Here is a 14,981-nt window from a genome sequence, read left to right as displayed (position 1 = left end):
GTGAGATGCAGGCAGCATGCGAAACCACGCTCCCCACAGCCGGCAGAAAAACTTCTATTCCCCGGAATGAGTCCCTAGTGCCCAAAAGATTGGGGACCAGTGCTCTAGGGATAATACGCTGTAGAAAAGGAGACCGTTATAGAGGATTTCCTTGACAATATTTTCTCAAATGTGGAACCCATAACATGCCTTCCCTCACAGACTTGTTGGCCGGATTACATAAGCAGGCAGTGTTGAAAAATGCACAGCTCTTAAGCCAGACAGACTTGAATGAAAAGATTTGATCTTGCTTTGCTTTTTAGATTAACTAATATAAAAATTGAATATTGAGAGCAACTTTGTGAACAGCTCTTGATTTTACTGCTTAAATCATAGATGACTAAAATGCCCTTTTTTTTTTGCAAGGAGGGTAAAAAATAGGAACCCTGCAGAAGTCATCAGATCTTTTCATAAGGAAGCCTAAAACTGCAGGTCTTACCAGCTGGCACTATAAAATATATTCAAATGAGTTTTGCAATGCTAGAATTTTTTTTAAAAAAAATCACAGATAGCTGTGAAGCATATTTTCCCTAAGGGATTTATATAACAGATACCATATTGTACTAACTAGAATGGGCAACATTTTTTAAATAAAACAAGACAGAAAAATAAATAGATAAATATATGTATATGCATTGTGTTTTAAGGTTGGCTGGATATTCACAGATCTGGTTTCAGAGGACACACGGAAGGGGACTGTTCGCTACAGCCGAAACAAAGTAAGAATTTTTTCCTCTTTAATTTGCTTCTGGTTTTACAGCAAATATTGCATCATCTAGATACAAAATTCATATGGAACAGGAGTTCAAAAGGAATCCCATGATGGATATGTAGGATTTTTATGCAGAAAGAATACGTAGCACATTTTAATACTATATCACACAATACATCTCCCTTTCCCTTCGATAAAAAGCTGAAGTCTCATTTGAAGTGGACTTTATTCTTGGCAAAAATCGGCACAATTCCATGTAGTTTCCTTGGCCCCCCAAAATATGGAAATAGTTTATTTTTTCCCAAGGTGGCTTTTTGTGACTTCCTGGTCTATAGCCCTGGATGTCTCCCATCAAAGTACTAACCAGGCTTGAAAGCACTTAACTTCTGAACACAGTCAAGGTGAGCTGAATCCTGTGAGCTGCTGAGAATTCTTTTTAAACAAAACTTCCATAACAGTCATCTTGCCTGTACTGGGTTTTTTAAAAGATTTTTTGCTGTGAGAACACCATATATCACTATCCCATATCTCTATAATGCATTCGATTAAACTATAATATCTGCCAATTGAAGCATGATTGTACAATTATGACAACAGCTTACATACTGAATATTTAATAATTGAATGTTCTCCACATTTATTCCAGTCTTATGCTAATCAGTTTTCCATTTTTCTCCTAATTCCAGTCCTTAAGTATTGAATCTTCAACAATATTTTAATAAATATCTTAGATGAACATTATTCTAAGACCAAAACTGAACAGGAAAGTTTAACTATTTTCCACCTTTTCCCACCTTGATGAAATTGAAATATATAGACCAAGTCTAAAATTAAGTCTAAAACTGATAGCATCTTACTACTGAAGTACTACCAAATACTAGTGAGAGCAAAACTTAATGCAGTTTTATTTGTATAGTGGTATCAGTTCATTGGGAAGTCAAGTAGTATGAATACCTTAGAAATAGCCCATATTAATTTTTTATAGTTTTGTAAAAATTGTTAGGTCGTTTAAGTATACATACTGGTAGAGATAAGTGGAAATGTCATTGATAGAAAGGGTCATTGTTTAAAATTGGTCTTGAATGTTCTCAATTTGAAATCAAATAGATAAACATGATTTATTTTTCATCTTTAAATCTAATTTCCCAATTCATTTTCCTAATGGCCTTGTTTAAATTAATCTATCATACAAAGCACAGATTCTGCTTGTTACTTCTTATATCAGGAATACCAAATACCCTAATCTCAGTTCTTCTTCTACTCTGTCAGAAAACATAGTAAAGTAATGAAAATTCACAGGCATAAGAATCACCTGGCTAATCTTTTTACAGGATAATAAGCTATGATGGATATTAATTTATACTTTAATTTTTTTTTAAACAAATCCTGTTAGGTTTCCTTAAAAACACTCACATATGTTGTGTTGTGTTTTCTTTCTCTTTAGGATACCTATTTCCTTAGCGCTGAAGAATGCATTACAGCTGGACATTTTCAGAACCAGCAGCCAAACATATGCCGCTTGTCTCCAGATGGACATTTTGGATCCAAGTTCGTGACTGTTGTGGCTACAGGTAACAATAAAATACTGTAGTCTTTCTCCTTAACCTGAAGAGTTCTTATCTGTCTTCCTTCCCCAGGTAAAAAGAAAGGTTTTCCAGAAACCAGAAATATTCAAAATCTAACACAATGCATTTTGCTCTGCATTCTAACTTTTCTGCTTATGAAAATGGTAGTGTATATGCTTAGGCATGTTGGATGGCAAAACAGAAGCATGGTTTTTCAGTAAATGTTCCTTAGCTATGGAATTAGTTCTATAAAGAGGTCCACCTGCTGTCTATTCTGTTATTTTTAGTGCGAGGCAAATTTTTTATTCCTGTAGGCCTTTTTAATCTGTTTATATTACTGCTGCCTATGGACTATTTTAGTAGTTTTATTCCCGCTGCGTTTAACTACTATTTCAATCAACCATTTTATTATATTTTTGCATGACTATTTTGGATATTGGCAACTTAACACTATTTAGAAATATCTAAATATAGGAAAGTTGCCAGGGTACATGAATTGGTGATTGATTTCAGATGTCACTTTCAACTCTCTTTTATTTTTGGCCTTATAACACAGATTCTTTTCTCTTCTACTAGTTTATGTTGCTATAACTCATCTTGTTTGAACTGGCAAGCTGTACTGTAATTATATTGAAATGTATTCCTCACTAAATATTTTTCATTCAAGTACTGTATCTTTAGTTCTAAATCCACAATTTAGTCTCTTGCAGTTTTCAGATACAGGCAGTCCTTGCCTTACGACCACAATTGAGCCCAAAATTTCTTGTTATTGAGATACGTATTTCTTAAATGAGTTTTATCCCATTTTGTAACATTTCTTGCCACAGTTGTTAAGTGAACCATATAAATTGTTACGTTAGTAACACAGTTGTTAAATGAATTTGGCTTCCCCATTTACAAAAGGTGATCACATGACCCTGAGACACAGCAACGTCATAAATATGAACCAGTTGCCAAGCATCTGAATTTTAATCATATGACCCCTGGGATGCTGCACAGGTGTAATGGTAAAAAATGGTCTAAGTATCTTTATTCAGTGTTGAACGGTCACTAAATGAACTGTTGTAAGTCAAGGATATTTGTACAGCCATGGATGCTAATGTGTTCCTGCATCTGTAGAAGGAAAGGTTAACTTCACCTAAATGTAGTCCCTACCATTTTTTATTTTGACCAATCACATGTATTTTTCCTCCTCCCCCCAAAAGCAAAGAATCCACAAGAATATGTTCTGCACTGCTTGCAGAGCAAAAAAATAGGTAAATCCTATTATTTGGCTAAAAGCTTTTTTTCTTCACAAAAAAATTGACATATATATGTCTGATCTGTAATTTCATAGCTTCTTAAAATGTCATGGTTTGCAGGTACTCAATATTTCATTTAATTTTGTAGCAATACCATTGAAATGATAGTAATACACACTGACAATTTATGCAGTAAAACATTCACTGAGTGGGCTTCAATTAGTCAATTGGTTATATTAATTAGCTTTGTTCTTCTGTTTTGGTTGCTCTCTCTAAATAAGAAAACTCAACAGCAGAATTTTGTTTTAAATCTTAAAAGAGTATACCAAGAGAGCTTTTGAAACTGCACTTTGTTTTTCCTTGAAGACGTTTTGCTTCTTATCTAAGAAGCTTCTTCAGTACTCACTGTGAGAACTGAAGTCAAAACTGAATAAACTTCTTGTTTTTTTCAAGGAAAAACAAAGTCCAGTTGCCTTTTGAAAAAGCACTTTTGGGACAACCATGACCTGGAGGACCGTCAGTCTCCATAGACATCTTGAATGAGTAGTGTATTCCAGCTGCTAACTTGAGGCAAACTGTAATGGATTCTACATTAGTAATACTTGCTATGTGATCATTCAAAGTTGATCAGAAAAACAGGACAGAAATAATAGAAGGATGGAACAGAAAGTCACATTTGACCTTCTTAGTTTCTTGCGGGGTGGGGCAGTGATTAGAGTGCAGCACTGCAGGCTACTTCAGATAACTGCTAGCTGTAGTTCAGCAGTTCAAATCTTACCACCAGCTCAAGGTTGACTCAGACTTCCGTCCTTCTGAGGTGGGTAAAATGAAGACCCAGATTGTTGGGGGCAATATGCTAATTCTGTAAACTGCTTAGAGAGGGCTGTAAAAGCACTATGAAACGGTATATGAGTCTAAATGCTATTGCTATTGCTTGCTCCCCCACAAAATGAAATTTAGATAGAAGAGGATGATAATATGGTGCCTTTGTGTCTTTTTTTCTCATGATGCTTGGTTTGCTCTTAGGCCAGTCCATAAGATTCTTTTTAATTAACAAAGTGTTTGTTACAGTATATAATATGCTTCCTGAAACATAATAATCCATATCACTAGATTATTTGCTTTTAAGCAGCTGAGTAGAAACCTCAGGACACCACTGCACTTTCACCATTATCTGCAGTTAATTAAGTGATATTTCTCAGAGTTAGAAATACTTAGTAATATTTTAGATTTTGCTTATTTTAATTTTTTAAAAGTTAATTTTGGATGTCCAATGCAAAATTGTTTTTTAAAATATTATAAATGATCTCTTTATATAAAATGGTAGGAGACAAATTGGATAACACCAGAATCTTTGACTCTGTGTTTACTTCATTGCATTAAATATTAAAGTTTATTACTACTATGCTTTCTTTTTAGTAAGCTGCTCTTAATTTGGGCTGCAAGTGACCTTCATTCACTTTTTTAGCAATAGACAGATGGGGATAAGGGAGAAGAAAGAGCAACGATCTACAGCTGATATTTGCACAGATGACATAATCAGAACTGTTTATTTTGAGTAGGATAAGTGGCAGTAGCTTATATTTTAGAGACAGGATTCTAAAGAAAACTGAGCTCTTGCAAATAGAAAGAGACAACAAAAACATTAGGAAAATTTCCTTCAACACATTGAGTTCATAACAGAACCGCTCCCATCAGCAGAATTAAAAGATGAATTCTTTCCTCCAGACATCTTTAAATCTGAATATAGGACCTGATTTTAGAGTTGAGAGAGAGGATGAGCAGGAGCAATTCCTGCGTTATAAGTAATTACCACTTGACACTCAATTATGGCCATTTACATATAAGCTTCATAAATGTAGAGTCACCTCTCAAAATTGATATTGTAGAGGAAACTTGTAATATGAAATGAATTATATTTCAAAAAGCAGTTTTGTAAAGTCTGCCTTTGATTTCTAACTCAGCAAAAAGCTCACCAAAGTTAAAACACAAATATAGGAAAATTATGTCAGGCTCAACGATTCTGCCTTTTAATGGGATGATTTAACTTGCTATCCAAAGTTTTGAACATTTAGGAAGCACTTATACAGAAACATGGATCATTGAGGATGTGGGGGAATTGTTGGTAAATGACTACATGGTTTTATATATTATTTAAAACTTCTTCGTGTAGACTAAATATTTGTATGTTTAGTGCTGTCAGGCAGTCACTCTTGAGAATAGGGTGGTGCAAACAATGATAGGGGCAACACATGGGAACATGATGGTGCCGCTTTGCAGGCTGTACTGGTTGCCAGCTTCTGGGGGCAATTCAAGATCCTAGTTATCACCTTAAAACCTTTCCTGGCATAGAGCCTGCTATCTCAGAGGTCTCCAGTTGCTTCTGCTCATCTGATTTGGTCCAGCAGGGTGGTGTGTTCTGAGTCTCATCAATTAAAAAAAAAGATTATTACAGAAAGCTAGCTTTCTTAATTGCAATTTCTGCTCTGTACAGTGATCTGCCCCCCAGACATTTGTGTGGCTGCTGCCCTTATGTCTATCAGGAAACTACCGAAGAACCAATTGTTATCCCAGACTTTGAATATAGATGATTATGGGATCCCTTTTTCGTTTGGGATTAGTTTTGGTTTGTTGGTTTGTTGCATTTTGTTCTTCTGAACTGCTGTATTTGAATAAGTTGGTCTGTTCTGTCTGGGCCATACTCTGGATTGAGGCTGAATTTCTTACAGAAACAACATGTTCTTCATAAAATCACTGATAACCTATCTAGCAGTTTGAGACGTGTTCTAACCTAATTCTGTCAAACTTTTTTTCTTAAAATATCTCTTTTTCAGGGGGTCCTGACAACCAAGTCCACTTTGAGGGCTACCAAGTCTCCAATCAGTGCATGGCTCTAGTGCGTGATGAATGCTTGTTGCCATGCCGCGATGTTCCAGAACTCGGTTATGCAAAGGAATCCAGCAGTGAACAATATGTGCCTGATGTCTTCTATAAGGTAAATATTCATAACTTTAATCTCTTTTAAAATATAACTTCAGTAAAGATATATAATTTATCTGTAGTTTTTAGTGTCTTGCAAGCCATAGACGGTTTCATTCACTTACAATCTGGAGGGAAGGAGTAGCGTGAATCAGGAGGGTTCTGGCCCAACTCAGCTTACAATCTTGTGCTTTTTTATTTTTATTAGCAAAACATGGCAAGTTCTTAGTTTTGCTTTCATTCATGTAAAGTACTTCAAGCAGTTCTTCATTAAAGCAAGTTTACTTTCCGCCACTCTCCTACTTCCTATCCTTTCTTATGAGGAGGGTAAAATCCTTAAGATGATAAAGATGAAAAGAAAGACTAGGGCTGACATGATAGCAGTGTTCCAATATCCAAGGGGCTGCCACCAAGAAGGAGTGTGTGCATGTCAACCTAGTCTCCAAAGCACCAGAGTGCAGTATAAGAAGCAATGGGTAGAAACTAATCAAGGAGAGAAGCAACCTAGCACTAACAAGAAATTTGCTGACAGTGAGAACAATTAATTAATGGAAAAACATAACTCAAAAAGTTGTAGCTGTGCCGACAGTGTAGGTTTTTAAGAAGATACTAGACAATCATTTGTGTGATAGGGCTTCCTGCTTGAGGTAACAGTTGGGGTGGAAGACCTCCAAGCTCCCTTCCCACTCTGCTATTCTGTTAGTCATAAAACATCAGCCTCTTTTATGTGCACCCCAGCCGTTCATGCTAAAGGTTCTTTTCTTCTAAATAAGTACAGTGGTACCTCAAGATACGAACCCCTCGTCTTACGAACAACTCGAGATACGAACCCGGGGTTCAGAAAAAATTTGCCTCTTCTTACGAAGTTTTTTCATGTTACGAACGCCAAACCTGAACTTCCGGGTTTGGCGTTCAGCTTCAGGAGACGGCTGGGAAGCCACCCGGCTGTTTTAAAAGGTCACAGCCGGGCTGGAGGGCTTCCCAGCAACCTCCCGAACCCCGAACTTTAGCCAAACTTCCGGGTTCGGGGTTCGGGAGGTTGCTGGGAAGCCCCCCAGCCCGGCTGTGACCTTTTAAAACAGCCGCGCGGCTCCCCAGCAGTCTCCGAACGCAGAACGCAGTTTGCTCTCTGGAACTGGGAAGTTTGGCAAAATTTCGGGGTTCGGGAGGCTGCTGGGAAGCCCCGCAGCCCGGCTGTCACAACAACCAGGAGGCTTCCGCCTTTGGGTTTTCGGCTGGGGGAGCAGGAGGACCTTCCTAACTCCCTCCTCCCCAGCCGAAAACACAAAGGCGGTCTGATGCCGCCCCGCTTGAGCCAGGAGGCATTCAGGGCGTGGAGGGTTTCTTAGCTTTCCTCTTCCCCATTCTCCGTGAAAGCTGGAGGACAAATAGAGAGGAAACTGTGAAGAGAAGAGCCTCCTTGAAAGGTTGAGGACACATGGAGGGCAAACTGGGAAGAGGAGAGGTGAAAAACCCTCCGTGAAAGGTTGAGGACACATGGAGATCAAACTGGGAAGAGGAGAGGTGAAAAACCCTCCGTGAAAGGTTGGGGACACATGGAGATCAAACTGGGAAGAGGAGAGGTGAAAAACCCTCCGTGAAAGGTTGAGGACACATGGAGATCAAACTGGGAAGAGGAGAGGTGAAAAACCCTCCGTGAAAGGTTGGGGACACATGGAGAGCAAACTGGGAAGAGGAGAGGTGAAAAACCCTCCGTGAAAGGTTGAGGACACATGGAGATCAAACTGGGAAGAGGAGAGGTGAAAAACCCTCTGTGAAAGGTTGGGGACACATGGAGAGCAAACTGGGAAGAGGAGAGGTGAAAAACCCTCTGTGAAAGGTTGGGGACACATGGAGAGCAAACTGGGAAGAGGAGAGGTGAAAAACCCTCCGTGAAAGGTTGGGGACACATGGAGATCAAACTGGGAAGAGGAGAGGTGAAAAACCCTCCGTGAAAGGTTGGGGACACATGGAGATCAAACTGGGAAGAGGAGAGGTGAAAAACCCTCCGTGAAAGGTTGAGGACACATGGAGATCAAACTGGGAGATCAACCTTTCAAGGAGGGTTTTTCACCTCTCCTCTTCCCAGTTTGCTCTCCATGTGTCCTCAACCTTTCACAGAGGGTTTTTCACCTCTCCTCTTCCCAGTTTGCTCTCCATGTGTCCCCAACCTTTCAAAGAGGGTTTTTCATCTCTCCTCTTCCCAGTTTGCTCTCCATGTGTCCCCAACCTTTCAAGGAGGCTTTTTCACCTCTCCTCTTCCCAGTTTGCTCTCCATGTGTCCTCAACCTTTCAAGGAGGCTTTTTCACCTCTCCTCTTCCCAGTTTGCTCTCCATGTGTCCTCAACCTTTCAAGGAGGCTTTTTCACCTCTCCTCTTCCCAGTTTGATCTCCATGTGTCCTCAACCTTTCACGGAGGGTTTTTCACCTCTCCTCTTCCCAGTTTGATCTCCATGTGTCCTCAACCTTTCACGGAGGGTTTTTCACCTCTCCTCTTCCCAGTTTGATCTCCATGTGTCCTCAACCTTTCACGGAGGGTTTTTCACCTCTCCTCTTCCCAGTTTGATCTCCATGTGTCCTCAACCTTTCACGGAGGGTTTTTCACCTCTCCTCTTCCCAGTTTGATCTCCATGTGTCCTCAACCTTTCACGGAGGGTTTTTCACCTCTCCTCTTCCCAGTTTGATCTCCATGTGTCCTCAACCTTTCAAGGAGGGTTTTTCACCTCTCCTCTTCCCAGTTTGATCTCCATGTGTCCTCAACCTTTCAAGGAGGGTTTTTTACCTCTCCTCTTCCCAGTTTGATCTCCATGTGTCCTCAACCTTTCACGGAGGGTTTTTCACCTCTCCTCTTCCCAGTTTGATCTCCATGTGTCCTCAACCTTTCACGGAGGGTTTTTCACCTCTCCTCTTCCCAGTTTGATCTCCATGTGTCCCCAACCTTTCACGGAGGGTTTTTCACCTCTCCTCTTCCCAGTTTGATCTCCATGTGTCCCCAACCTTTCACGGAGGGTTTTTCACCTCTCCTCTTCCCAGTTTGCTCTCCATGTGTCCTCAACCTTTCAAGGAGGGTTTTTCACCTCTCCTCTTCCCAGTTTGCTCTCCATGTGTCCTCAACCTTTCACGGAGGGTTTTTCACCTCTCCTCTTCCCAGTTTGATCTCCATGTGTCCTCAACCTTTCACGGAGGGTTTTTCACCTCTCCTCTTCCCAGTTTGATCTCCATGTGTCCTCAACCTTTCACGGAGGGTTTTTCACCTCTCCTCTTCCCAGTTTGATCTCCATGTGTCCTCAACCTTTCACGGAGGGTTTTTCACCTCTCCTCTTCCCAGTTTGATCTCCATGTGTCCTCAACCTTTCACGGAGGGTTTTTCACCTCTCCTCTTCCCAGTTTGATCTCCATGTGTCCCCAACCTTTCACGGAAGGTTTTTCACCTCTCCTCTTCCCAGTTTGCTCTCCATGTGTCCTCAACCTTTCAAGGAGGGTTTTTCACCTCTCCTCTTCCCAGTTTGATCTCCATGTGTCCTCAACCTTTCACGGAGGGTTTTTCACCTCTCCTCTTCCCAGTTTGATCTCCATGTGTCCTCAACCTTTCACGGAGGGTTTTTCACCTCTCCTCTTCCCAGTTTGATCTCCATGTGTCCTCAACCTTTCACGGAGGGTTTTTCACCTCTCCTCTTCCCAGTTTGATCTCCATGTGTCCTCAACCTTTCACGGAGGGTTTTTCACCTCTCCTCTTCCCAGTTTGATCTCCATGTGTCCTCAACCTTTCACGGAGGGTTTTTCACCTCTCCTCTTCCCAGTTTGATCTCCATGTGTCCTCAACCTTTCACGGAGGGTTTTTCACCTCTCCTCTTCCCAGTTTGATCTCCATGTGTCCCCAACCTTTCATGGAAGGTTTTTCACCTCTCCTCTTCCCAGTTTGCTCTCCATGTGTCCTCAACCTTTCAAGGAGGGTTTTTCACCTCTCCTCTTCCCAGTTTGATCTCCATGTGTCCTCAACCTTTCACGGAGGGTTTTTCACCTCTCCTCTTCCCAGTTTGATCTCCATGTGTCCTCAACCTTTCACGGAGGGTTTTTTACCTCTCCTCTTCCCAGTTTGATCTCCATGTGTCCTCAACCTTTCACGGAGGGTTTTTCACCTCTCCTCTTCCCAGTTTGATCTCCATGTGTCCTCAACCTTTCAAGGAGGGTTTTTCACCTCTCCTCTTCCCAGTTTGATCTCCATGTGTCCTCAACCTTTCACGGAGGGTTTTTCACCTCTCCTCTTCCCAGTTTGATCTCCATGTGTCCCCAACCTTTCATGGAAGGTTTTTCACCTCTCCTCTTCCCAGTTTGCTCTCCATGTGTCCTCAACCTTTCAAGGAGGCTCTTCTCTTCACCGTTTCTTCTCTATTTGTCCTCCAGCTTTCACGGAGAATGAGGAAGAGGAAAGCTAAGAAACCCTCCACGCCCTGAATGCCTCCTGGCTCAAGCTGGCGGCATCAGACCGCCTTTGTGTTTTCGGCTCGGGGAGGAGGGAGTTAGGAAGGTCCTCCTGCTCCCCCCGAGCGGAAAACCCAAAGGCGGAAGCCTCCCGGTTGTTGTGACAGCCGGGCTGCGGGGCTTCCCAGCAGCCTCCCGAACCCCGAAATTTTGCCAAGCTTCCCGGTTCCGGAAGCTGCTGGGAAAGCCCCCCCCCCCCCCCCCCCCCGCTATTTTAAAAGGTGACAGCCAGGCGGCAGCGGTTTTTTGCGGGGTTTTTTTTTCTTGTTGCACGGATTAATTGACTTTACATTGTTTCCTATGGGAAACAATGTTTCGTCTTACGAACCTTTCGTCTTACGAACCTCCCCCTGGAACCAATTAGGTTCGTATCTTGAGGTACCACTGTATATGTTTGCAGTCCGCAATGTTGACTAAATGTCTGCAGTGCTTTTTCTATACAGTATATCTTTCTTACCTAGAATTAAGTAAGAAGTTAATTGCACTAGCTGATATTTTTTCTTCGGTGATGTTCTTTCTCTTTAGTCTTTTTGGGAAGCCAGTTCTGCCAAAAAGGCATGTCTCGTTGTTCCTCTTTGCTCTTCAGTGGTTTTGGGACCACCACCAATTCTGATTCCTGCTTTCCTGGAACCAAGAAACCTTCATAGTTAGTGCTGCCTAGAAACCAATCTTTATTTTTGGTTGTCAGCTATCCTCCTCTTCCTTTCCAGAAATCTCTCTTTCGGTCTCTGGCTCTTCTGCCCTTTGCCCTCAACGTTGTTGAAGTACATCATTGATACATTGAAGTACCAACCTTTCAGAATTTAAAAATAATATGTTGATATACAGCCACTAATCCTATCAGTGCTAATCAGAACTACTAAATCCCCAGGATCCCATTTTGTTTTGTTTTGTTTGCCTCTCCAATTCAGCAGCTCTTCTACCTTCCTTCTTTTCTGGTTTTGAAATCCCACCTAATCATCTCCATGCCTTTAAAAGATGATATTACTGATTTGTCTCCTCCCTACAGTAACGTAAACTATCTCTCTTATTATTTGTACAAAGCATATCAGGGTTGGGTTTCTTATTCTTGGAGAGCCATCAATCATGAGAGTAGTTGCTCTATCGAGAGGTCGTTGGCAGTTTTGTGCTGTTAACATTCTGTGTCAGATCCAGAGCAAAAACTCTGAAACTGAAGTTGAGAGGTCAAGTGAAGGACAGAATAGTTAGCTATATGACTGAAGAAAAATTGGAGCCTACATATTTGCACCCATTGCTTATAAATAGTACAGCCATATCTATGGAAATACATCTTATACATATTTTCTTGTATAAGATCAATTTTTCCTCTTGTAATAGTGCCTCATCGCTTTCCTGAGCTAGCTCAACTTCAGTGTGAAGTATGTGGTGCTCGCCGTTGTGCCTCCTAGCAAGCTCTCAGAATTAACAATCCCACCTGTGTTTGGTAGTTGCTGCCTTCCCTCAGTTGACTTTGAATCCCCAACTAATGTTTGTTTGGGTTCCTTGGCCCAATTATGCTTAGATGAGATGTTCACTGAAGCAAAATGATGCAGCAATAAAAGCTGCAGGTTTCTCACAGCCAGCCAGAATAGTTTTGTGGTTTGTGTGGAATATGCTTATAAGGTACCTGGCGAGAAGCATGAATTGCAGCAAAGTGCAAAATAATAAAATGCAAAGCAAGGATTTAAAGAGCCTCTGAGGCTAAGAGTGAGGTGTGGGTGGTCATTGTGAAGAGAGGAAGCTATGCCAAGAAAAGGTTTTAATACATCCATAAGTTAGGAACCTAATGGAGATAAAGGTAATATTCCTAGTCTGTTAATGCAGGCAGGCTGCATTTTTTTCTTACCACAGCAATACAATTCTTAAAACTATCTTAATTCTTATGGTTCATATGATACCTATTTAGAAATTTTTGTAGTGCTGTATTTTTTTAAGCAGGAAATGTTTAACCCATTCTTTAAAAACAAAGAAGCTTGGTTATCTAAATATTTTAATTAGAGTAAGGCTTTCTTAATATTTTTCAAAGTATACCCAAAATTGTCAATGTTTGATGAGCTATAATTAATATGCATCTAAGTTCAATATACAAATATTTTTAATAGTGTAGTAGAAATAGCATCACACCAGGAAGAGAATTAATGTCCTTAATTGCCAATTTCATTTATACTTTTGTCAAGAAGTGAGAAAACCAAATAAAGATGTAATGTTAGTCTATAATATGAATTCTTTGGATTTCTAATTATTTCAATTTATACGATGAATCTTTAATATTATGTGCAGACTGAGCTGATTGTGGGATTGCAAGACTTCTGTTGGGATCACCAATTACTTTGATTTTTAAGCATTTCTGATAGATTTAAAATATAAATCTTAAAATGTAGTAAAACAAAGTATCTTTCAGTAAATGTTATCTTAGTTAATTGATCTGATTAGTGATAATGTACACTTTTTATTCCTACTCTCCAGGGGAATATTTTTATAGTTTTATATCAGTAAGGATACATATAGGGCAGAACTTGTACACTGCTGAACGTAGGACTTAGACATGCAAGAACTGCTTCTCCAGTTTGGAGAAACACAAAAATGAAAATTTTGAAGGGAAACTAATGCTTGTTTTAAGCCACTAACTCGATCACAAGTCTTTTGCTTCAGTCTAAATCTAAATAATAATAATAATAACAACGAGGAGCTCTGGGAGTTGAAACGCCTGAAGAGATGTCTAGAGAAGTGATGGAGGAAGAGTAAATCCGAATCCGATCAAACACTTGTAAGAGCTCATATTAAGACCTACAAAGTGGCCCTCAAGGCGGAAAGATGTGCGTATCATACCGCCTTGATTGCATCAGCAAAATCCCACCCGGCCGCTCTGTTTAGGGTGACCCACTCCCTTCTTAACCGGGGGGAGTTGGGGAGCCCTTACAGAGTAGTGCCGAGGATTTTAACACGTTTTTCGCTGATAAAACCGCTCGGATCCGGGCGGACCTAGACTCCAATTGGATAACAGAGTCGACTGACAATGAGTCAGTTGAGGTGACTGGGGCCCGTACTTGTCCATCTGTCTGGGAAGAGTTTGATCTGGTGACACCTGATGAAGTGGACAAGGCCATTGGAGCTGTGAGTTCCGCCACCTGCTTACTGCATCCGTGTCCCTCCTGGCTGGTTTTGGCCAGAACTTGGGCATCCTCCTCGATCTACAGCCCACATTAGAGAAACATCTTTCAGCTGTGGCAAGGGGGGCGTTTGCCCAGGTTCGCCTGGTGCACCAGTTGCGGCCCTATCTGGACCGGGAGTCACTGCTCACAGTCACTCATGCCTTCATCACCTCGAGGCTCGACTACTGTAATGCTCTGTACATGGGGCTACCTTTGAAAAGTGTTCGGAAACTTCAGATCGTGCAGAATGCAGCTGCGAGAGCAATCATGGGCTTCCCTAAATATGCCCATGTTACACCAACACTCCGCAGTCTGCATTGGTTGCCGATCAGTTTCCGGTCACAATTCAAAGTGTTGGTTATGACCTATAAAGCCCTTCATGGCATCGGACCAGAATATCTCCGGGACTGCCTTCTGCCACACGAATCCCAGCGACCAGTTAGGTCCCACAGAGTGGGCCTTCTCCGGGTCCCGTCAAGTAAACAATGTCGTTTGGCGGGACCCAGGGGAACAGCCTTCTCTGTGGCGGCCCCGGCCCCTTAGCTCCCCCCAGAGATCAGACTTGCCCCCCCCTTCTCACCTTTCGTAAGCTCCGTAAAACCCACCTCTGTTGTCAGGCATGGGGGAATTGAGATATTCCTTCCCCCTAGGCCTATACAATTTATGCATGGTATGTTTGTGTGTATGTTTGGTTTTTAATAAGGGTTTTTAGTTATTTTAAATATTAGATTTGTTATATGCTGGTTTTTATTATTGTTGCTAGCTGCCCCGAGTCTACGGAGAGGGTCAGCATACAAATAAAATAAAATAA

General features: G+C 41.1%; 1 protein-coding gene across 3 annotated transcripts in view; it reads left to right on the top strand.

Annotated features, from left to right (window-relative positions):
- The window catches only part of NPLOC4 (NPL4 homolog, ubiquitin recognition factor), a 59,108-nt gene that overhangs the window by 26,026 nt on the left and 18,101 nt on the right, over positions 1–14,981 (top strand). For all 3 annotated transcript variants that reach the window (XM_070740222.1, XM_070740223.1, XM_070740221.1), the window contains exons 10-12: positions 687–758; positions 2,196–2,322; positions 6,392–6,552. In XM_070740222.1, coding sequence (XP_070596323.1) covers positions 687–758; positions 2,196–2,322; positions 6,392–6,552 — 360 coding nt within the window. The remainder of the gene's footprint in view (positions 1–686; positions 759–2,195; positions 2,323–6,391; positions 6,553–14,981) is intronic.

Source organism: Erythrolamprus reginae, chromosome 2 (assembly GCF_031021105.1).
Source record: "Erythrolamprus reginae isolate rEryReg1 chromosome 2, rEryReg1.hap1, whole genome shotgun sequence".
Lineage (NCBI taxonomy): Eukaryota > Metazoa > Chordata > Lepidosauria > Squamata > Dipsadidae > Erythrolamprus > Erythrolamprus reginae.
This window is presented reverse-complemented; position numbering and strand designations above follow the sequence as displayed.